The sequence below is a fragment of the Chrysemys picta genome, chromosome 10 (assembly GCF_011386835.1).
Source record: "Chrysemys picta bellii isolate R12L10 chromosome 10, ASM1138683v2, whole genome shotgun sequence".
NCBI lineage: Eukaryota > Metazoa > Chordata > Testudines > Emydidae > Chrysemys > Chrysemys picta.
The window spans coordinates 45,583,978-45,609,185 of NC_088800.1; the positions used below are offsets into that span (position 1 = coordinate 45,583,978).

Here is a 25,208-nt window from a genome sequence, read left to right on the forward strand (position 1 = left end):
GAGACTCTCTTTTTGCCCCAGCACCCCCACGTATATGATATAGTTCTGCGGTGATCTGGAAGCCTACTTTCGCCGCCTCCGACTCAAAGAATACTTTCAAGATAACACTGAAGAGCGCACTGATACACATATACCCTCCCACTAACAACACAGGAAGAAGAACTCCACATGGACTCCTCCTGGGGGTCGAAATGACAGTCTGGACCTATACATAGAATGCTTCCGCCGACGTGCACAGGCAGAAATTGTGGAAAAACAACATCGCTTGCCTCATAACCTAAGTCATGCAGAACGCAATGCCATCCACAGCCTCAGAAACCACCTTGACATTATCATCAAAGAGGCTGATAAAGGAGGTGCTGTTATCATCATGAACAGGTCTAACTACCAGAAGGAGGCTGCCAGACAACTCTCCAACACCAAATTCTACAGGCCACTTTCCTCAGATCCCACTGAGGAATACACTAAGAAACTGCACCATCTACTGAGGACACTCCCTACACTAACACAGGAACAAATCAACATACCCTTAGAGCCCCGACCGGGGTTATGCTATCTACTACCCAAGATCCACAAACCTGGAAATCCTGGATGCCCCATCATCTCGGGCATTGGCACTCTCACTGAAGGACTGTCTGGATATGTGGACTCCCTACTCAGACCCTACGCCACCCGCACTCCCAGCTATCTTCGTGACACCACTGATTTCCTGAGAAAACTACAATGCATTGGTGACCTCCCAGAAAACACCATCCTAACCACCATGGATGTAGAGGCTCTCTACACAAACATCCCACACAGAGATGGAATACAAGCTGTCAGGAACAATATTCCTGATGACGACACAGCACAACTTGTTGCTGAGCTCTGTGACTTTATCCTCACGCACAATTATTTCAAATTCAGTGACAATATATACCTCCAGACCAGTGGCACCGCCATGGGCACCCGCATGGCCCCACAATATGCCAACATTTTTATGGCTGACCTGGAACAATGCTTCCTCAGCTCTCGTCCACTCATGCTCCTTCTCTACCTATGCTACATTGATGACATCTTCATCATCTGGACCCATGGGAAGGAGACCCTGGAAGAATTCCACCATGATTTCAACAGCTTCCACCCCACCATCAACCTCAGCCTGGACCAATCTACATGGGAGATCCACTTCCTAGACACCACCATACAAATAAGCGATGGCCACATTAACACCACCCTATACCGAAAACCCACCGGCCGCTATGCCTACCTTCATGCCTCCAGCTTCCACCCCGGACACACCACACGATCCATTGTCTACAGCCAAGCGCTGAGGTACAACCGCATCTGCTCCAACCCCTCAGACAGAGACCAACACCTACAAGATCTTCACCAAGCATTCTCAAAACTACGATACCCACACAAGGAAATAAAGAAACAAATCAACAGAGCCAGACGTGTACCCAGAAGCCTCCTGCTACAAGACAGGCCCAAAAAAGAAACCAACAGAACTCCACTGGCCATCACCTACAGTCCTCAGTTTAAACCTCTCCAACGCATCATCAGTGATCTACAACCCATCCTGGACAAAGATCCCTCACTTTCACAGACCTTGGGAGGCAGGCCAGTCCTCGCCCACAGACAACCCGCCAACCTTAAGCATATTCTCACCAGCAACCACGCACCGCACCATAACAACTCTAACTCAGGAACCAACCCATGCAACAAACCTCAATGCCAACTCTGCCCACATATCTACACCAGCAACACCATCACAGGACCTAACCAGATCAGCTACAACATCACCTTCTCATTCACCTGCACGTCCAACAATGTTATATATGCCATCATGTGCCAGCAATGCCCCTCTGCTATGTACATTGGCCAAACTGGACAGTCACTATGCAAGAGGATAAATGGACACAAGTCAGATATCAGGAATGGCAATATACAAAAACCTGTAGGAGAACACTTCAACCTCCCTAGCCACACAATAGCAGATGTAAAGGTAGCCATCTTACAGCAAAAAAACTTCAGGACCAGACTCCAAAGAGAAACTGCTGAGCTCCAGTTCATTTGCAAATTTGACACCATCAGCTCAGGATTAAACAAAGACTGTGAATGGCTATCCAACTACAGAAGCAGTTTCTCCTCCCTTGGTGTTTACGCCTCAACTGCTAGCAGAGCACCTCACCCTCCCTGATTGAACTAACCTCGTTATCTCCATACTGATTTATACCTGCCTCTGTAAATTTCCATTACTTGCGTCTGATGAAGTGAGCATTCACCCACGAAAGCTTATGCTCCAATACTGCTGTTAGTCTTAAAGGTGCCACAGGACCCTCTGTTGCTTTTTACAGATTCAGACTAACACGGCTACCCCTCTGATACTCATTACCCTCTTTATTACTTATGTGCATTCCTTTAGCATCTAACAGCCCCAACCAGGATTATGGCCCCACTGTACAAACAGAGTAGAACACAGGCTCTGTCCTGAAGGGCGTACAGCCTACCTAGACAAGACAGACATTAGCTAAGCTATTTAGCAAAAGCTGCAAAACAGTTTGTCCCCACTTTCCACTCACATAACAACCCCTCCACCACCCTCTTTTGTTCAGCAGTTAAGCACTCACTCCTCACTTTCCCTACTTCGTGATGCGTGGCCACCTTTTGTGCTGGACTTTTCCACAGCCCTATTGCACTGCAGACACCCGCCAGTCTAATTTGGCTATAGTTTTGTCTGTGGATTTGCATTTCCACAGCATCACTTAACGGGGACGCAAGGGTTCATCTGATAGGACATGGGCAGCGCCGGGGGAGAAACAGGCCTTCAGTGGAACCGGAACCATGAATAAACAACACTCCCTCAAGGGTGCAAGAGTGGGCCAAGATCAGATGTGGGGAATTGTGCAAGATGGCATACAAACACGAAGTGAGAGACAGGCCTCACCCTGAGGAGTTTACATTCCCAAAAAGCAGGAGAAAAGACAGTATTATTCTCCCCATTTCACAGATGCGAAGAGATTAAGTGACATGCCAAAGATCACACAGGAAATATGTGGTAGAGCCCAGAAATGAATTCAGTTCTCTTCAGTACCAATCCAGTACCTTAAATGAGACCATCCTTCCTCTCACATCATGGGTACCAGGAATTCTGTTGCATCAAAGAAACCCAATATTCATAGCATTGTCTTTGCTGAAACCCACCGGCTCTGGCAAAACCTTTCCACCAGATCTACAATGCCCTGGACCTCATGCTAAGCCAGGAAAGCTTTGAGTTGCACAGTGTCTTGTGGGGCTCCTACATACTCCAATTGTCTCATGGCTATAAGAGAGGACTTATATCCATAAGAGAGGACTTTGCCAGTTTAACATGGACAGACACCACTGCAAGGTTATGGGGCAGCTGAGCAGTCATTTCCATGGCACATCAGATGGGGAGAGGTGGGGAGGGGACATCTGGGATGGCAGCTGTGTGGCCGTGTGGCACTCAAGGCAGTGAGCAGCTGCAGAGGCAGCTCCAGGCACCAGCGCACCAAGCGTGTGCCTGGGGTGGCAAGCCGCAGGGGGCGGCCTGCCGGTTGCAGTGAGGGCAGCAGTCAGGCTGCCTTCGGTGGCATGCCTGCGGGAGGTCCGCCGGTCCCGCGGTTTCGGCAGCAATTTGGCGGCGGGTACACTGAAGCCGCGGGACCGGCGGACCTCCCGCAAGCATGCCGCCAAAGGCTGCATGACTGCCATGCTTGGGGCGGCAAAATACGTAGATCTGCCCCTGGGCAGCTGCATGTCTATACCCAGGGCTCTACTAAGTGTGTCATTCATCCCTATGCCACTCTAGACCCAGATCCAGACCTTACCCTCTGCTCAGCAAGGACATGGGAATGCTGCAAACACAGAGGCAGGGAGATGACAGAATGCTGTAGTCAGCACTGCTCTACAGCCCCTTCTCTTAGCTGACTAAAGGAGCAGTCTAGTGGCTTCTTTGATGGCTACCTATTCCTAATTGGCTGTGGGGGAGCATTTCTGTGCAGCACAGGTGGGAGTAAATCAGAAGCAAATACATGGGGATGTCCCCGCGACCCTCTGCCACAGCAGGCTGCTGATCCTACTTGCAGAGGAGCTAGGGTTTTCATAGATTCATAGACTTTAAGGTCAGAAGGGACCATTATGATCATCTAGTCTGACCTCCTGCACAACGCAGGCCACAGAATCTCACCCACCCCTAACCTATGTCTGAGTTATTGAAGTCCTCAAATAGTGGTTTAAAGACCTCAAGGTGCACAGAATCCTCCAGCAAGTGACCCGTGACCCATGCTGCAGAGGAAGGCGAAAAACCTCCAGGACCTCTGCCAATCTGCCCTGGAGGAAAATTCCTTCCTGACCCCAAATATGGTGATCAGTTAAACCCTGAGCATGTGGGCAAAACTCACCAGCCAGCAGCCAGGAAAGAATTCTCTGTAGTAACTCAGATCCCACCCCATCTAACATCCCATCACAGATCATTGGGCCTATTTACCTGCTAATAATGAAAGATCAATAAATTGCCAAAATTAGGCTATCCCATCATACCATCACCTCCATAAACTTATCAAGCTTAGTCTTGAAGCCAGATATGTCTTTTGCCCCCACTACTCCCCTTGGAAGGCTGTTCCAGAACTTCACTCTTCTAATGGTTAGGAACCTTTGTCTAATTTCAAGTCTAAACTTCCTAATGTCCAATTTATATCCATTTGTTCTTATGTCCACATTGGTACTAAGCTTAAATAATTCCTCTCCTTCCCTGATATTTATCCCTCTGATATATTTATAAAGAGCAATCATATCTCCCCTCAGCCTTCTTTTGGTTAGGCTAAACAAGCCAAGCTCTTTGAGTCTCCTTTCATAAGACAGGTTTTCCATTCCTTGGATCATCCTAGTAGCCTTCTCTGTACCTGTTCCAGTTTGAATTCATCCTTCTTAAACATGGGAGACCAAAACTGCACACAATATTCCAGATGAGGTCTCACCAGTGTCTTGTATAATGGTACTAACACCTCCTTATCTTTTCTGGAAATACCTCGCCTGATGCATCCCAAGACCACATTAGCTTTTTTAACAGCCATATCACATTGGCGGCTCATAGTCATCCTGTGATCAACCAATACTCCGAGGTTCTTCTCCTCTGTTACTTCCAACTGATGTGTCCCCAATTTATAACCAAAATTCTTGTTATTAATCCCTAAATGCATGACCTTGCACTTTTCACTATTAAATTTCATCCTATTACTATTACTCCAGTTTATAAGGTCATCCAGATCTTCCTGTATGATATCCCGGTCTTTCTCTGTATTAGCAATATCTCCCAGCTTTGTGTCATCCGCAAACTTTATTAGCACATTCCCACTTTTTGTGCCAAGGTCAGTAATAAAAAGATTAAATAAGATTGGTCCCAAAACCGATCCCTGACGAACTCCACTAGTAACCTCCTTCCAGCCTGATAGTTCACCTTTCAGTATGACCCGTTGTAGTCTCCCCTTTAACCAGTTCCTTATCCACCTTTCAATTTTCATATTGATCCCCATGTTTTCCAATTTAGCTAATAATTCCCCATGAGGAACTGTATCAAATGCCTTACTGAAATCGAGGTAAATTAGATCCACTGCGTTTCCTTTGTCTAAAAAATCTATTACCTTCTCAAAGGAGGAGATCAGGTTGGTTTGGCATGATATACCTTTTGTAAAACCATGTTGTATTTTGTCCCAATTACCATTGACCTCAATGTCCTTAACTACTTTCTCCTTCAAAATTTTTTTCAAGACCTTGCATACTACAGATGTCAAATGAACATGCCTATAGTTACTCGGATCACCTTTTTTTCCTTTCTTAAAAATAGGAACTATGTTAGCAATCCTCCAGTCGTATGGTACAACCCCTGAGTTTACTGATTCATTACAAATTCTTGCTAATGGGCTTGCAATTTCATGTGCCAGTTCCTTTAATATTCTTGGATGAAGATTATCTGGGCCGCCCGATTTAGTCCCATTAAGCTGTTCAAGTTTGGCTTCTACCTCGGATGTGGTAATATCTACCTCCATATCCTCATTCCCATTTGTCACCCTACCATTATTCCTAAGCTCCTCATTAGCCTCATTAAAGACTGAGGCAAAGTATTTGTTTAGATATTTGTTTAGGGTTGCCAACTTGGTAATATTTAAAAACCAGACACTCCAGCAGGAGTGTCGGAACCACCCCGCCTCACCTATTCCCCACAAAGCACTACCTCTGCCCTGCCTCTTCCCCAGAGGCCCTGCCCCCATTCACTCCTCTTCTCCCCTCCCCCATGTCGCTTGCTGTTTTTCCCTTCCCAACCCCCGGCCAGGTGAGGAGAGACTTGCCTACGGAGCCAGGACTGGGAGCTGCAGCCACCCGACACTGGTAGGTGGTAACCCCAGCTGAATAGGGGCTGGCGCAGGTGATGATCCAGCACCTCTCCTGCCCGCAGTAACCGAATATTGAGTGTCTGGTCAGTAGATCTGACTGGACACTGTCAAGTCCTCTTTTTGATCAGAATTTCTGGTCAAAAACCAGGCACTTGGCCACCCTAATGAGGAGCATTGTTCTAGCTCTGTGGCTGTTTAAAGAGCTGGCCCCCCAGACCAGCTAGGACCAAGTCCTCATCTAGTTGGAGAACCTCCAGCATTGAACAGTAATTGCCAGTAATGAAGATACCAGAGCCACAAAATTTACGACAGTTGCTCAGCCCCAGGGAAACAAAGCATGTGCTGCACCCAAGGACTGACCATCTACCCAGTTACTTATGGTATAAAATGGCTGAAGAAAATATGAACCAGAGAGCACACAAACTGGGGAGCAGAGAGTTATCCACTAACATTCAAAGAAAGCAGGCTGGATCCTCCCAATGTGAGGAGGAGCTGCTGGGAAGAGTGTGACTGATTGTTGTCTCCCGCTAATGAGAATGCAGTACAGAGGGCACTCCTGCTATCCTGCTGGAGCCCGCACTGAAGACTAGTAGAAATAAAATGCATGCACAGGGGTCAAGCTCCTTTCTTTCTGATTGCTGGCCCAAGCCCAGGATTGGCAAGCATTTACTGGTCTTACCAAAGAGTTTCTAAGTAAACCAGGTTAAGAGGTAACACACCATAAAATCATGTAGTTCCAATTACCTTCTTGCTTTCCCCACCCTCTTCAGGTTTGACAGTAGTAGTAGGAGGTGTAGCTTTATAGCATTTGAAAGCGAGGGTTCCAAGCTGCTTTCAGATGCTGAAATGCATGGATTGTCTAGTCTAGCAGTTGCTGAGATAGTTAAAAATCATGCTGGTATTGAAGTGGGATTAAAAATAAAATGGTAATCAGAATTATGTGAATTTAAACATATCTCAACCTCCCAGAGCTAGGGACATATGCCTTATACCATCGCTATGCAAATCACAGCTTTCTGCTGGCATGTGCTTGTATGTCTGAGATCCTTCGAGCTATCAGACCATGAATTTAAAGATGGTTCCTCAGACTAGCAGTGCATTTCTGAGACAGTCCTAGGAATGACAGGGTTCCAGATCTTTCTCCTCTGGTTACGTCTTTCCTTGGAGCCCCCACAGCAGCTGATCCTCTAAGAGATTCGGGTTAGCAATGCTGAGATTACCTGCTGTAGCCACAGATACAAACTGCTGCTAGACTGGTTCAGGAAGGTGAGTGTTCTTCTTGTGCCACTGGCTAGTACTCAGTCCCCACTACTATTCAGTGCTGAGTCAGAGAGGAACTATACCCTGTCTGCTCAGCTCGATGCTGAAAATTAAAGAGGGCCTGATCTTGCTCCTTTGAACTCACTGGAAAAGCTAAATGCCAGTCTCAGCCTCACTGAGAAGGTGAGAGGGTATCTGGGGGACCAGGTGTGCTCATGTTAGAGTGTTTTCTCATTGCCAACTCTGAATGTTAATAGCATTTGTAATTTTAGCTTTAGACAGTCGCCCCCTTCCCTAGCTGAGCTCCTCACCCTGTGCAGGCCAGCCAGCCTGCGGGCATGATCGCTGTGCCTGTGCAAAGCCTGTGCCCTGGTTCTGTCATTTGAGGGAATTTTCCCTGGATTGTGGAGCCTGAAGTGGGATCACAACCATAGCCCACCAGCAGCTCAGAGGGCTCTTCTGCTCTTTCACACAGCCTCTTGTCTGGAGACAACAGCCAACTGCTAGTTAAGAAACACCTGGGTTGTTTGCTCACAGGGTGAACTCTGATAATTAGACTGAACTCCATTTTCCTACAATTGCCTCATCTCAGTGTCATCTAAATTGCGGTTCAATTGCCTTTGATCTCTACAGACCAGGCACTCCCTGACCTGTGTCTCCAGAGCCATCCCATCAGCCAGGTCCCTATGTGACTCAAACCATAGCTCTCCCTTCCCTGCTCCTGCCCAACCAGCATCTCTCAACAGATTCAATAGAGCATTAAAAACTCACTGCTCCACCTTGCCTACAGTTTTACTAGTGATGAGAGAGCCAAAAGGCTCAGCGAATCCATTCTGCACCCCAAAATGTCAATCGTTATCTGAACTTTACCTGAAAACTGCACTGGAGATCTCAAGCTTCCTGGTATGTCCTGCCATCAGCAGGGCTGTGACTAACACATGCTCAACAATTCACGTAGCATTTAAACTCCTAAGGTTCTGGTCCAAGACAAAACCCACAAATGCAGAGGCTACTCCAAAAATGAAAATGCACTGCAGGAAGAGTGAGCGGAGAACTCCTCAGAGAGGATCTGTTAGAGAGAGAGACACTGTTTCTTTTTGATTGCGGTGAGAGTTGTGGGTGAAGGCTGCGTCCAGGTCTGATTTCGGCAGGCCCATTTTGCCCAGCCTCTCTCCTGCAGTCGTCTGCTCAGTTCCCTCACTTGTGCTCTTGAATTTGCCTGGAGCTCAGTGACATATGCAGAGATTAGTGACACCCCCATGTTCAACCCAAAAAGACTCATTTAGGGATTATCTGAATCTCTCTGAAGAAAATTGGGGGGATTTAAATCTCAATTCATCTTCTTCAAGTAATAATAATAAATGGAGATATCCTATAACTGGAAGGGACCTTGAAAGGTCATTGAGTCCAGCCCCCTACCTTCACTAGCAGGACTAAGTACTGATTTTGCCCCAGATCTCTAAGTGGCACCCTCAAGGATTGAACTCACAACCCTGGGTTTAGGAGGCCAATGCTCAAATCACTGAGCTATCCCTCCCCCCATCTGCTTTTCCCAGCAAGCCCTGGAAGGCAACACTAGTTTATTAGAAGGGAAGGATCTTTTTCTCCCAGGGTGGGTCACTCTAGTTTCCTGTCTATTCCCCCTTCCCTGCACAGCTCACTCAAAGCTCTTGGGTGCTGAACACTTTTAAACTCATTTTACCCCATTGCTCCTTGTTATGGCTCCATGTGACAGCTATAATACCATAGATCTGGACACATTTCTCAGAGAATCAGCAAGGAAGGTTTCTGCACATAGGAAGCCTTCTTCCCTCCCACTCCTGGCCTTCCCCACTCACTCCTCTCTTCTCCAGTCCCCACCTTTCGCTTGAAACAAGATCAGTGCAATCTGTCACATTAGACACTGTTCTGGGCAGGGCCAGCTCTAGGTTTTTTGGGCCCCAAGCAAAAAAATTTTTGCTGCCCCACACCCCAGCCCTGGGCTCTCATCCCCCCCGCACCTGCCCCCCCGCCGCCCCAGCCCTGGGCTCTCTCTTTTCCTCCCCCCCCCCCCACACCTCCTGCCACCCCAGCCCTGGGCTCCCTCCCACCAGTGCTGACTCTGCCCGCTCCCCCCAACCTCCCGCTGGTCAGGCGCTGGCAGGGTCGGGATAAGCAGCAGGTGTCCTGGGCCGCGCCTCAGCCCAGGGTCCCGCCTCCAGGACCGGCCAGGACCCAGGAGGGCAGAGCCGGGGGACCGCCCAGGCAGGGGACTGAGGATCCAGGGCAGGGTAGCCCCAGAGGGAGTGGAGCCCCGGAGAGCGGGACACGGGCCCCGGGCGGCAGCGCCCCGCCCTCTATGGCCCCGCTGCTGCTGCTGTTTCTGGCTGCACTTCCGCAGTCCCTGGGTGGCTCGGGCCGCTTCGCTCAGCCCCGGCTGTGGCGCTGGGGGGCAGCCGCCCTGCGGCACCTGCAGGCAGCTCCGTGTGCCCCGCGGGTTGGCCCCCAGCCCGAGTGTCTCCTGCTCGGAGCCTGCCCGGCCCAGCCACAAGGTGCGGGCACTGCTCCCCCGCAGTGCGAACTGCAGCAGCCCCAGAGTGCAACGCGCTGCTGGTGCCAGGGCCGGCTCTAGGCTTTTGCCGCCTGAAGGGGGGAAAAAATGGCCAGAATGCCGCCCTTGAAAATGTGCTGCCCCAAGCATGTACTTGGTTTGCTGGTGCCTAGAGCTGGCCCTGGCTCTGGGGCTGGGATTTCCCTTGGGACACAGCTCTTCAAAGATCCCAGCCTGCGCACTCAGTTCACCCTGGATGGGACATTCATTGCCAGCGGGTCTGGAGAGGCCGGGGTAATGGAGAAAACGCTCCTTTTGCAGCAGTGAGCAGGAGGAAAGCGCAATGGAGGGGTAGGGGAGGGGGTGGGGAATGAAGAGGCTGTGCAATTCCAATCAGCGCCCGCGGAGCAGACACCTCCGGTTCCCGCCGGGGTCACTGCTCAGCAGGGAGGCTCGGCTCTCAGCGTTACTCATTTATTTTCCCATGCATGTGCAGAAATGAATTTGAAAACTGATAATGAAGTTTGAACCTTCCTGTCCCCCCACACGTGGGATGTACTGAACTGCTAATGACAAGAGCGTTCTCCTCACTGTGAACACGTGCAGACACACACACACAAACACACTTCTCAGGCCAGATTGTTGCTGCACATGGCTACAGGACCAAAACATGCACCCTCTGCAGAGATTCACTCACGGGAATAACAGATGTCAAAATCTTAGCCTTTTCCTGCAATTGGCCAGTTCATCCCTGGTGTAATTCCATTGACAAGACTGGAGTCGTGCCATGGATTAGTTTGGCCCACAGTGATTTGTACATGTTGGCTAGGTATGTGGTGCACATGCAGTTAACTCCCACCATCCCACCCCTGCATGCATGCACATGCACAGTGTTTCACATGTACACTCACCCTCCCACAGGCTCAGGTGCACCCACATATACACTGAAGTCAATAAGATCAGTGGCTCTCAACCTTTCCAGACTACTGTACCCCTTTCAGAAGTTTGATTTGTCTTGTGCACCCCCAACCCAAGTTTCTTCTCACTTTAAAACTACTTGCTTACAAAATCAGATCTAAAAATACAAAAGTGTCACAGCACACTATTACTGAAAAACATCTTACTTTCTCATTTTTACCGTATAATTATAAAGTAAATCAATTGGAATATAAATATTGTACTTGCATTTCAGTGTACAGTATATAGAGCAGTATAAACAAGTCATTGTCTGTATGAAATTTTAGTTTGTACTGACTTTGCTAGTGCTTTTTACGTAGCCTGTTGTAAACCTAGGCAAATATTTAGATGAATTGATGTACCCCCCAAAAGACCACTGTGTACCCCTAGGGGTATACGTACCCCTGGTTGAAAACTACTGAATAAGATTGACGTACCCAGACCTCAACACCTGTTGCATGCTGGGGATCTCCCTGAGCTGGCTGATATAAGGGGTTATTGCCCCAGGTTGGGCATCTGGGAGCCCCTTTCTAAAGCACTATTCAGGAAGACTAGTCACCTGTTTCTTACAAACTATTTGAAACCAGATGGTGGTGGAGGTGGTGTGACTGGGGTTCAGAGCACAGGCTGTGTGACTCAAAGCCAACCGTCATTACCAATGCCAGCTGTTCGATGGCCTGTATGAAACAGGTTGTGGACTTTGCAACGTCCTGGTGACTTTTCTGCCACATTCTGAGTGAGGACTTGAAAACATCCAAAGAATCCAGCCCAGCTCTCAGAGAATCTACCCAGACGCCAGTGCCCACGGAGTCTGAGCCCAGCTTGGACCACCCATGTGATGCAGACATGATCAGTAAAGCTCAGAGATTACATGCCTCACTCTCAACTTTGAGTTCTTTTACTCACCCTAACACAAGGAGACATACAGACATGGAGATAAAACAGTTCTAAGGATAGTTCTTAGCAAACAGAGGTGAATCATCCTCACAGTGCACACTTAGAAAGGAAATTGCCAGGGAATGGCTGATGGCAGAGAGAAGTTTTAACCTCCAGGCTGGCAGCGAATGCCACCTGTTGCCAGCTGAGGGCTGTTTGGATGCCTAAGTGAAGTTAGTGGCAGTTTCATTCCAGTTCCCACTGGGACAAATAGCCAGTGGCACTAATTAGCTCAGGTGCTGGCAGTCTTAGAAGAGAGGCCAAGGCCTGAATGGGCCCTGAGGGCTGGATTGCCCTCTCACCTGGGAAGTGCTGCCTCTGGTGCAGTTTCTCCTAGTGTTGCTTCTACTCTGCTAGTTTTCTGGGTGCAGAACCTCAGTCTCCCGGGCCATCAGCCCAGCCCCAAATCCACTTACATGTTTTAGAGACACCTTCTCTCTTCTCAAACTTTTGTTTGGCCTGGAGCTTTTAAGAGGGCTGCAGTCATGTTAATCTGACTCAGGGCACTTTTTCCTGGTGGGACTAAATCATGAGTTGAGGTTTGTATTTTCTCATACTGACCCATTGTGATGCCATGGAGAGGCAGAGAATGAGTTCAGGTCTATCTCCCAAACAACAGGCCTGAGATCATGGGAACTGGCAGTCACGTCCCACTCAGCTTGGAAAAGCCCAGGCTAGATTCACAGGATACAGGACAGATTTGTGCAAATCAGGAAAGCCCCACTCATTTCCAAGTGGCTGGTGACCCCTGGGAAAGGACCATGTAAGATCCAACGCCCAGACACAAGAAGGCAGGTTAAGCAGGGACTCTCTGCTGGGGTTTGAGAGCGGTAAGCAGACCCTGAATACTGCAGTGTAAGCGTGTCTCTTTTTAATGCAGGAGTGGGCAAATTACAGCCCGCGAGATTGCCATTGGCTGGGAACGGGGAACTGCGGCCAATGGGAGCTTCGGGGTCGGTACCCACAGGTGATGGCAGCGCGCGGAGCCCTCTGCTCCCCCCTCCCCCAGGGGCCCCAGGGACGTGGTGCCGGCCGCTTCCGGGAGCAGTGCAGGGCCAGGGCAGGAAGGAAGCATGCCTTAGCCCCGCTGCGTGCTGCTGCCATCCCGGAGCTGCTCCAGGTAAACAGCGCTGGGCCAGAGCCCGCACCCCGAACCCCTCCTGCACCCTGCACCACAACCCCCTGCCCTGAGCCCTCTGCCGCACCCTGCACCCCAACCCCTTGCCCTGAGCCCCTTCCTGCACACTGCACCCCTTCCCACACCCCGAACTCCCTCCCACACCCCAACCCCCTGCCCCAGCCCTACATTCATGGCCCTGCATGCAATTTCCTCACCCAGATGTGGCCCTCGGGCCAAAAAGTTTGTCCACCCCTGTTTTAATGCCTCTTTCAAAAAAACCCAGACAATCCAACAGTCCCCCGTGACTGTGCATAAGAACGGACGCTGCCCCTTTGGTGCAGTGACAAGCCAGTCTGGGGCTACACGCAAATATTTACCTAACGGTCCAGTGTGTAACTATATATTTACAGCTGCCTTATAATGGGCAGCATGGAGAGCAATGAAGGTGTGGAGAAGAGAGCTTGAGAGAGCATGTGAGATCTGGAAAGGGAGAGGGGACTCTGGGAAGAAATTTCAGCTAGATTGGACTCTGCATGGCTAACAGCAGCAAGACCTAGTTCTTGTCAGTGGCTGCATCTCAGGAGATAATAGGGAGAGTAACACCTCCCTACAGTTCACACCTAGCTCCCAGTGCCTACTGGTTTCCTGGTGGGATGAGAGAGGGAGAAGTGGGGTCCAGGGAGCCCACACACAATGCACAGTCAACCTATGGAACTCCTTGCCAGAGGATGTTGTGAAGGCCAAGACTATAACAAGGTTAAAAAAAGAACTAGATAAGTTCATGGAGGATAAGTTCACCAATGGCTATTAGCCAGGATGGGCAGAATGGTGTCCCTAGCCTCTGTTTGCCAGCAGCTGGGAATGGGCAACACGGGGATGGATCACTTGATGATTACCTGTTCTATTCATTCCCTCTGGGGCACCTGACATCGGCCACTGTTGGAAGACAGGGCACTGGGCTAGATGGACCTTTGGTCTGACCCAGTATGGCCGTTCTTATGAGCCCAGCCTCTCTGTCCTGTTCAAAGAAGTACGGAGGCAGTACATTCAGCTCTCCCAGCTGGCTCAAGGTTACAGAGTATATCAAGGGGGGTGAATAATGACTTCCCATTAATATTAATCCTGCTGAGCTCTAGGACAATGAGAAATCAATAGGACTTCTCGGCGCGGCGAGCAGGAGAGTGGGAGCAGCTGGAGATGAACAGTGGCAAATTTGTCATTGAGCCTGGCCTCCTCTAACAGCCCATGTCACCCTCCCCCCACCTGGGCACATGGCCCTGCTGGGAGCCCAACACCTGAGCTCCTCTTACACAAGACCTTTAATCACCAGTGCAGACAGAAGAAGCAGAGCTGGAGGGAGCCTGGAGAAGAGGACAGGCTGGTAGATAGGCAGGGAGGGGGATTCATGGGTTTGTGACATGGCTAAGGGGGAATAAACAATGTAAAATGTCAGATTCGGCAAGGGGGAAAAGCCTCGCCAAGTCTGGTCTAGCACAGCAAGATGCCAGGGGGATTCTTGGCTGAATCGCACCATTTACACGGCAAAGCGCCTTTGGGTGTAAAGTGCACAGCTTTGAGAGCAGCCATTTTCTACCCTCCCTGGGATGTCACTGGGCAATCAGCCCTTTCAAGGCAAGGCAGGAAACAACAAGCAGTGCTCGATCAGGGCCCATCACAGAACCACAGCATTCCAGGCCAGAAGGGACCAGACCAGTGGCTCTCAACCTTTCCAGACTACTGTACCACTGCCAGGAGTCTGATTTGTCTTGCATGCTCCCAAGTTTCACCTCACTTAAAAAGTACTTGCTTACAAAATCAGACCTAAAAATACAAAAGTGTCACAGCACACTTACTGAACAATGGCTTATGTTCTTATTTTTACCACCTAGTTATAAAATAAATCATTTGGAATACAAATATTGTACTTATGTTTCAGTGCATAGTATCTACAGCAGTATAAACAAGTCATTGTCTGTATGGAATTTTAGTTTGTACTGACTTCGCTAGTGCTTTTTTATTAGGGCTGTCGATTAATTGAGGCTAACTTGCGATTAATTCAAAAAAATTAACTGCGATTAAAAAAATTAATCATGATTATTTGAACTGTTAAACAATAGACTACCAATTGAAATGTATTAAATATTTTGAATGTTTTTCTACATTTTCTGCTATATTGATTTCTATTACAACACAGAATACACAGTGTGCAGTGCTCACTTTATATTATTTTTTATTACAAATATTTGCACTGTAAAAATGATAAACAAAATAAATAGTATTTTTCAATTCACCTCATACAAGTACAGTAGTGCAATCTTATCGTGAAAGTGTAACTTACAAATGTAGATTTTTTTTGTTACATAACTGCACCCAAAAACAAAACAATGTAAAACTTTAGAGCCTACAAGTCCACTCAGTCCTACTTCTTGTTCAGCCAATCGCTAAGACAAACAAGTTTGTTTACATTTATGGGAGATATTGCTGCCTGCTTCTTATTTACAATGTCACCTGAAAGTGAGAACAGGAGTTCACATGGCACTTTTGTAGCCGGCGTTGCAAGGTATTTATGTGCCAGATATGCTAAACATTCATATGACTCTTCGTGCTTCAGCCACCTTTCCGGAGGACATGCTTCCATGCTATTGATGTTCGTTAAGCAAATAGTGCTTTAATTAAATTTGTGACTGATCTCCTTGGGGGAGAACTGTATGTCCCCTGCTCTGTTTTACCTGCATTCTGCCATATATTTCATGTTATAGCAGTCTCAAATGATGACCCAGCACATGTTGTTTGATTTACGAACACTGTCACTGCAGATTTGACAAAATGCACAGAAGGTACCAATGTGAGATTTCTAAAAATAGCTACTGCACTTGACCCAAGGTTTAAGAATCTGAAGTGCCGTCCAAAATCTGAGAGGGAAGAGGTGTGGAGTATGGTTTCAGAAGTCATAAAAGAGCAACACTCCGATGCAGAAACTACAGAACTCGAACCACCAAAAAAGAAAATCAACCTTCTGCTGGTGGCATCTGACTCAGATGATGAAAATGAACATGCATCGGTCTGCTCTGCTTTGGATTCTTATTGAGCAGAACCTGTCATCAGCATGGATGCATAGCCTCTGGAATGGTGGCTGAAGCATGAAGGGACATATGAATCTTTGGCATATCTGGCACATAAATACCTTGCTAAATGTAGAAAACATCCAAAAATATTTAAATAAATGGTATTCTATTATTGTTTAACAGTGCGATTAATCGCGATTAATTTTTTTAATTGCACGATTAATCGCGATTACTTTTTTTTAAATCGCTTGACAGTCCTACTTTTTATGTAGCTTCTTGTAAAACTAGGCAAATATCTAGATGAGTTGATGTACCCCTGGAAGACCTCTAAGTACCCCCAGGGGCGACACATAACCCTGGTTAAGAACCACTGGACCAGACCATCGAGTCTGGCCTCCTGGAGATCACAGGCCACCAGCACCACCCAGCACCTGCACACTAACCCAACAACGAAGCTGAGACAAAAGTATCACAGCCCTCAGGAGACTGGATTGGTACGAACCACAGGTGGCAAACAGGAAGGACTAAGGTACCTAAGGGCCAAAGGCTTCTGCAATGGCAGGGAAAGGATCCCTGAGGTGCTGAATGCCCTCAATTCCCACTGAAGAGCCTGGCAGTTGAGGGCATGGAGCACCCCCCAGGATTGAGCCCAGTTCACATGCCAAATGACCCAGCATCTCTCTGTTGTGGGGCCTTTCCCTATGCATAGCAGTTACCTGGAGATATCTGGGCAGGATCACCAGCAGGCCAGGGGTACCTTCAGGGAACTGCTGTACCAATGCCCTGCCAGACTCAATGCAAGGGAAGAAGGAAAGATGCTCAAGACCAAGGACGCACTTGCAGTTACACACAAGGCTTGGTCGCCCACGATGTGGGTTCAATTCCAGGCCCAAGTCACTGAATCTCACTGTGTCTCAGCTCCCCCACCCCATGGAGCACTGTGAGGATCTGTTTGTTCTCATACAGGTGGTGCTCAGATTCAGTGAGGGATGGGCACAAGGGGCGATCAATAGCTAGAACTGGAGCAGGCTGTCCAACCATTCAATGGCTCGGATCACAAACTGAAGAATGTAGGGACACCTCATGCACTCCTTCCTCAGACAAGTCTCCCACTGACGACTGCAGAGTCCGGCCCTGAGTTCTGGCCCTCCGAAGCCCTGTTTGTACAACTGGCCTTTCTAATGCAAGAGCAAACTAGCTTGGCTAAAATATAAGCCAGCCTAAAACTTTACTGCAAGCTTGAATCTGAACCTTTTCCTGAGGGAAAGTTTTGTTTAAAACCAAGAATACAATAAAAGATTCCTCAGACCAACACTTTCTGTCTGCTCCTCCGCGCAGGGCCACAACCATCATACCCATGAAACAGCCCAACCGGCCAAACAGTATGGACCACTTCACAAGAACATCCATTCCAATGAGGCACAGCCCAAAGCACTGAGGGGGCCTGGTCCGCAACTAGGGCTGCTAGGCACTGCGGGAATACAAACAACTACAACAACTCAGGATAAGTCTCAGACTGATGGCTGCTTCTCCAAATCAACCCTCTGAAGCTCTCTGCTTCTAATATGCTCCAGCAAAAATGCTGTCCCAGGAGGACTGAGCTAAATTGAGCTGGGGAGCTGAAAATTATGAAGCAGACTCATTTTTAATTATGGCTATTCAAGTTCCGGGAATGCAGAAAGTAAATATATATTTGTTTTTAGGCCATCTTTTGCCCCATTTGCAACAGGAAATTGAATGTACTCGATTCCCTCTGGCTGTACTCCTGAGAGAAACCCAGGGGAAATGAATACGCTGTAACCAGCACACACAAAATATATTTTTTGCTATATCCTCACTGCTCATTGACTCTGCCATAAAGATTTCCCTGGAGATGTTCAGATACATGCAGGATTAACCCCTCATTCACAACATCCTGAAATTCTATTCCTGCTTTAAATGCTACACCCCTCCAACCACCCTCCACTCCAATCCCCATGGCTAAACTGTGTCCTCATTTCCTGTTTGGTGCTTGAGAGCTCTGGACTATGCACATTGATCGGAATCAAACACAAATGGGCCACATTCCATCCTGGACTTCAAATCTGGCTGGACCAAACCCTACTGCCCAGACCCGCAGATGCAAACTGAGCTGTTGCTACCAAGTCCAGGCAGCTGAATTTGCAAATCAGTCTTTAGCTTACACGCTGCCATTTCAAACACATTTGTATAAACACTCTACACACACTTGAACAATTTGCACTGTGACTGCTGCGGGCTCCTTCATTTTTGCATTCCTCACTCTCTCTTTTCCCCCTTCCAAACCACCCACAATATAGTGGCAAAATTATCTACGTTGCCTGCTGCTCTGATCATACCCAGTTTCCCTTCAAGTTCCTTTCCTAGCTCCCTCTCAACTTCTCAGTCAAATTCAGGCTCAAGATCTCCCCACAAATGAGGTTCTGCCTACTTCTTTTTTTGTTCCCTTTTGCTCCCTGCCTTGCCCCTGCTCTCTGTGCAAGCTATACAACCAGCCACTTCTGTTTCTTCCTCCTCACACTTCCAGTTTTGATCTCCTATGGCTGGAAACTTCTTCTGGACCAGACCCACAATTCTACCCCTCCATCTCCTTCCAGTGTCTCCTTAAAACTCACTTCTATGAAGCCTAAAAACATGTTGCTTTACCCATTTAAATAATAATCACCCCCCACATTTGTAGATGGGGAAACTGAGGCATAGAGATGGAAAATCATTTGCCTAATGTCACCCTGCAAATCAGTACCAGAGTCTGGATTAAAACTCAGGTCTCCTGACTCCTAGCACCCTGACCATTAGACCATCTGTCTCCCACTCTGGAGGTACCTTGGCTCCCCTGACCATCTACCTCCTTGTCCAGAGGTGATTGAACTCTATTGACCAGTGGTAAGTGCCTGTCTCCATGTATGGAGGTAACCAAACTCCCTTGTTGTTAAGTAGACTCCTCACTTCTGGGCACCTATACTCTAGGTCCACAGCTACACACAGTTCTACAAGCACTTTTTCTTCTTCATTACCATGCAGGGCCTGGCTGCTTCAAATTAAGTTAGAACTCCTGCCCTTTTGTATCAGCTGGGACAAAATAACTCCATCACAGAACTGTGCCACGAGACTTATTGTCTTGACTTTGCATCAGCTAACACACAAGGGTGCAATGTAATAGCATGACACTGTAAAGTCATCACATTTGGCCACCGTATCGCCCTGTGGTGAATCTGGCAGCTACACAGCCTACTCATTGTCTGTTTGGCTCGTGTGTGCTTTGAGCTACACGCAGCAATATGGTAGCACAGGGTTGCTCACAAGCGCTGGAGTGGTTGGAATTTATACTTTTAAAGAAAGGCCTGGCTAAAAAACAGCAGTGCTCGCTGGAAGATTGACGTGGGCTTTGAAACCAAACCTGAAAGAGACAAAGTGGGTGAAAATTTTAGCTGCCACTGAAGTTGATAGCGTCCCTTTAGAAAGAGAGTGGAGTCATGGGTTGGCCAGCCTCCCCACAGTCAGCCTCCTGAGGCTGTTATGCTGATTTCTTCCCAGGGGCCAGTGGGGTTTTCTTTGAGTGAATGAAAAGACACCAACCATCCATAAATTGGTGACACCTCAGCTCTAATCTAATTGTGGCAAAGCAGGGTCCTTACCTTCTCCTGGTACTGCCGCCGTGAGGAGTCCAGAGACTGGATGAGGGCTGTGGCATGGCCGATGAACATGGCATAGCAGGTGGCACCAACGATCATGCTCAGCATAGTGAGCCACACATCTGACATGCCAACAGGAGCCTGCTGCCCATAGCCAATGCAGAGCATGTGACTCATCGCCTTGAACAGTGCATAGGAATACTGCTTCCCCCAGGAGTCATTCTAAAGAGACAGACACAAACAGACAGACAGACAAGGCTTTAGCAGCTTTACAGGACACAAGGAGGAAGCCAGGGAGACATTCCCTGGGACAGACTTTTAACACAGATGCCTAAGGTTAGGCTGCTAAGTCCATATTTAAGGTACCTAAACAGGTGACTTAATTCCCCAAAGGCCACATACCAAGCAGTCCCATCAACTCCCCTGAGAACAGCTGGGTACTCAGTATATTTGAAGAAATTAGATCTTTCATTTAGGTGCCTAACTCTGGGCACAGAAGCCTAAATTTAGGCACCAACATTTGAAAATCATGGCTAGGATTTACACAAATTGCATATACTGGCTCCAGCCAAACCTTCTGCAAAGGGAACCCGGAGAGACTAACACGCTGCTAGCCCAGGATGAACTTAGGCAGCGCCATCAATCACAGCACACAAAGGCTACAGGGTGATTCCCAGGGTGATTCATGTGCTGGAGGAGGAACTGCAGCAAATCACTGCTCTGCCTAAAACCTGGTTAAGCTGGGGAACAGTTGCTCCAAGCTGCTATTTGGAATCCCTTGATGGGTTGTGTTCTAACATCACTTGTATGTCTCTGATTTACTCTCCAGCTCAGGAGTGCCAGACCCCAACTGAACAGGCATGAAGGGGTGAAGGGAAGTTAGTATTTATAATGTCCAGGCAGCCCTTTCCCCAAGAGCAGCGCAGGGACTTGTTTTCAGTGTAAAATAGTACTTCTCTCTGCGAGCAGCACAAGCCACGGGTGACCATATTGCAGGGATGCACTAAGCTGTCACAGCAAAAGGCAAATAGATTAATTGCTTTCTTGGGACAGTCTGCGCAGTCCTGGCTTTGCGCTGAAATGAACAGCAGGAGCACACCAACTGCTACAGAACTAGATAGGGCTGAATGCAGGCAAGTTCGAGGTTTTCTGAGCTACTCAGACTAGACTGAGTTCACACACCAAACACAGGTTTATTAACTATAGAAGGGGTGCAATGATGGCTCTACGGTCCTTCCCACAAAATCCTACTTGGTCATTACACTGTCATCGCACACTGCTGCAACAACATATATAAACAATACCTTCACTGTGGTTACATGAGTGACAGTAAAGAACCCACCAATTCACCATTCTTCTGTTCCTAGGAAGACGCTAACGTCACTGATTGACTTGTGCCAATAACATGGGACAGACCAGCTTGGGGAAGATCTTTGTGGGGTGGGGTTGGTTGGTGGGTGAGTGTAGTATAACCAAGGAATAGTTCTACTAACCACCCAGAGAGACCCTGTCTACACTAGGGACATTTCCCAGGAGTTTCCCACCATTGGCTCAGCTCCATCATGTAGCAGCATTGGGAAGCCTCATGCTAATGGGCCCCCAGAAGTTTTTGGACACTGCCCACCACGGAGAGATATAACCACAATGGCAGTGAACAGGCTGGTGACCCATCTACAACAGGATTCCCAAATTTGGATTTATTGGGATTGGTGTTTCTGCGTTTTTCTATCACAAATTCGCTTAATATTAGGAATAATGCTGGAAAGTTGAATCCTCGTGTCAGGCGCAGCATCAAGCCTATTCCTATATTGGGTTTTTGTTGCAGTATAATACGAAAATCCTGTCTCACACAAATAAGTTGTAGCAAAAGGAAGGAGCACTCGAACTGCACGTTTAGCCACATTAGGGTACTCTTCGATTAGGCTGCTCCAAAAATTATTCAGCAGAAGTTCCTTAAACTTTGGATTCAAATCAGAGTCAGAAATTAAGTCAATTAGGCTTTCATAATCATGCGCAGTAAAGCCGACTGGTTTGGCTGTAATTACAAACGGATTTCGAACCCAAGCATTATCATTAGTAGTTGGACGAAAATATTCTAATGAAGAGGCCTGCAAGTCATGTAAGTGCTGTAAAATGGTGCTGGAAACTTCTTCATGGACTGTAGAATTTATTTCAGTCAGAAATTCATGTACTGTAGGGAAGCAGTCAAAGTTATTCTGTTCTACAGAAGATGCCCAGAATTCCAGTTTCTTTCTTAACGATGAAATTTTATCCATTCTAGTAAAAATGGTCACATTCTTTCCTTGCAGCGAAAGATTAATTTCATTTAATTTTGCAAAAATATCTGCAAGATACGCAAGTCTCATTAGCCATGAGGAATTTGTCATACAGTCATTAAATTTTCATCCTGAATTATCTGAAGTGAAGAATACCAGTAGCTCACTATTTAGCTCAGAAAGCCTCACAAGCACTTTTCCTCTGGATAGCCACCTCATTTCCATATGTAAAAGAAGCATTTTGTGCTGACTACCCATTTCCTCGCACAAAATTTTAAATAACCTGGATTGAAGTGGTCGAGATTTGACAAAATTGATAATTTGTACTGCTTCATTGAGCACAATTTTCAGATATGCTGGTATTTTTGTAACTGCAAGTGCTTGTCTGTGTAGAACACAATGGCTCTTAGTGCTTTCTGGTGCCACACTTATGATTCGCGTTACAGCTACCTTCATCTTCCCAATCATTGCCTGAGCACCGTCAGTACATACATCAATACATTTTCCCCAACTAATTTCATGCTTTCTGATAAAATTGTTGATGCAGTTGAATATTTCTTCTACAGTCGTGTTGCTTTGCAGAGATTCACATAAGAGCAGGTCCTCTTCAATAATATTATTAAATCTATATTGGACAAATACTAGTAGCACAGCAAGTCCTGAAACGTCAGTGGACTCAACTAGCTGCAATGAATACTCATGGCAAATTTTCAGTCAGCAAACTAGCTCTTTTTCTATGTCATCGGCAAGATCTTTAATATGGCGTGCAACAGTATTATTCGACAACTATACAGCATCAATTTTTTTTTTACCAGACTGCTCACTCAACATGCACGTTACAATATCTTTTGCGCAAGGCTTGATAAGCATTTCTCCAATAGTGTGAGCTTCTCCGGCAAGCGCTATACGGTAACTTACCCAATAAGATGTCTCTGTTGCACTTTCGTTGTCTGTTTTAGCAATTTTAATCATTGAAAGTTTACAATTTCCAAGTAAGTCATGCTGCCTCTTGAAAAAACGTATACCTTTGTCTTTGTATTCAGCATGCTTGGTTTCCAAATGCCTACGAAGTTTAGCAGGAGCCAATGAACTGTTTGCTAGTATTTTGTTGCACACGACGCACTGCGCATCAGGAGCATCTTTATTTCCAACACACGTAAAACCGAAAGACAAATAACTTTCATCATATTTTCATTTCGGTCTTTTAACACCTGCTTCTTCTTGTTTTTTGATATACTTCAGTGGAAATTCTTTCACCTTGGATAACTCACTAGTACTAACAGATTTTTTGGCAACAAAAGACTGCGATTGTTCATCCTCACTTTGAAGTGTCACAATATTTTGTTTGTTTATTTCGGCCACAGTTGGAGTACCAGAAGAACTTGCTTTTCGTTTCAAAGTTCCTTCTTTTAGCCACAAATCCATGGTGATTAGGTTTAGTAAAAATATTTAGAAATACTGATTTTTGTCAAATTTTGTTTGTCACGAATATTTATATTGTTTTGAGCGAAGCTAGTTTAGTTGTGCTTATTGCAGAGACGGTAAAGACCCACAGGTTTGAACGTGTTGAGTGAATATGTTATATTCAACATGGCGTAAAGAGAATGGTGTGTGCATACCACTGCAGTTCGCGCACCCTGGAGCGGACGGGGTACGACGTCACTAACTGAAACGTGCCCGAAAGGGGTAGACATCAATATGCTTGTGTGCTGCGTTCAATTTACACCATGATATTTAATATGAGATCTATCAATAACTGGAAAAAGAGTTTTATATTAAATTATAGTCATTCAAAAAGTGTTGTAAACTGTGCTTCAAATATGCCAAATTGAAAATTAAAAAAATTTTAAAGACCCTTTTTAAAATTATGATTCTTTCACAAAACACATATTCACATCATGCGGCACACCAGTGTTCCGCAGAACACAGTTTGGGAAACGCTGCTCCAGATCATTTATGAATAAGTTGAATAGGACTGGTCCTAGGACTGACCCTTGGGGAACAACACTAGTTACCCCTCTCCATTTTGAAAATTTACCATTTATTCCTACCCTTTGTTCCCTGTCTTTTAACCAGTTCTCAATCCACGAAAGGATCTTCCCTCTTATCCCATGACAACTGAATTTATGAAAGTGCATTTTGTGAGGGACCTTGTCAAAGGCTTTCTGGAAATCTAAGTACACTATGTCCACTGGATCCCCCTTGTCCACAAGTTTGTTGACTCTTCAAAGAACTCTAATAGATTAGTAAGACGTGATTTCCCTTTACAGAAACCATGTTGACTTTTGCCCAACAATTTATGTTCTTCTATGTGTCTGACAATTTTATTCTTTACTATTGTGTCAACTAATTTTCCTGGTACTGACATTAGACTTACCAGTTTGTAATTGCTGGGATCACTGCTAGAGCCCTTTTTAAATATTGGTGTTACATTAGCTATCTTCCAGTCATTGTTTACAGAAGCTGATTTAAAGGACAGGTTATAAACCATAGTTAATAGTTCCGCAATTTCACATTTGAGTTCTTTCAAAACTCTTGGGTGAATGCCATCTGGCTTGTTACTGTTAAGTTTATCAATTAATTCCAAAACCTTCTCTAGTGACACTTCAATCTGTGACAATTCCTCAGATTTGTCACCTGCAAAGGACGGCTCAGGTTTGGGAACCTCTCTAACATCCTCAGGTGTGAAGACTGAAGCAAAGAATTCATTTAATTTCTCCACAATGACTTTATCGTTTTAAGTGCTCCTTTTGTATCTTAATCGTCCAGGGGTCCCACTGGTTGTTTATCCGGCTTCCTGCTTCTGATGTACTTAAAAAACATTTTGTTATTACCTTTTGAGTTTTTGGCTAGCTGTTCTTCAAACTCCTTTTTGGCTTTTCTTATTACATTTTTACACTTAATTTGGCAGTGTTTATGCTCCTTTCTATTTACCTCACTAGAATTTGACTTCCACTTTTTAAAAGGTGCCTTTTTATCTCTCACAGCTTCTTTTACATGGTTGTTAAGCCACAGTGGC

At 46.6% G+C, this 25,208-nt stretch overlaps 1 protein-coding gene across 3 annotated transcripts in view; it reads right to left on the reverse strand.

Annotated features, from left to right (window-relative positions):
* HCN4 (hyperpolarization activated cyclic nucleotide gated potassium channel 4) overlaps nt 1–25,208 on the reverse strand; it is a 208,905-nt gene that overhangs the window by 52,150 nt on the left and 131,547 nt on the right. For all 3 annotated transcript variants that reach the window (XM_005280998.5, XM_065559686.1, XM_065559687.1), the window contains one exon: nt 19,917–20,135. In XM_005280998.5, coding sequence (XP_005281055.2) covers nt 19,917–20,135 — 219 coding nt within the window. The remainder of the gene's footprint in view (nt 1–19,916; nt 20,136–25,208) is intronic.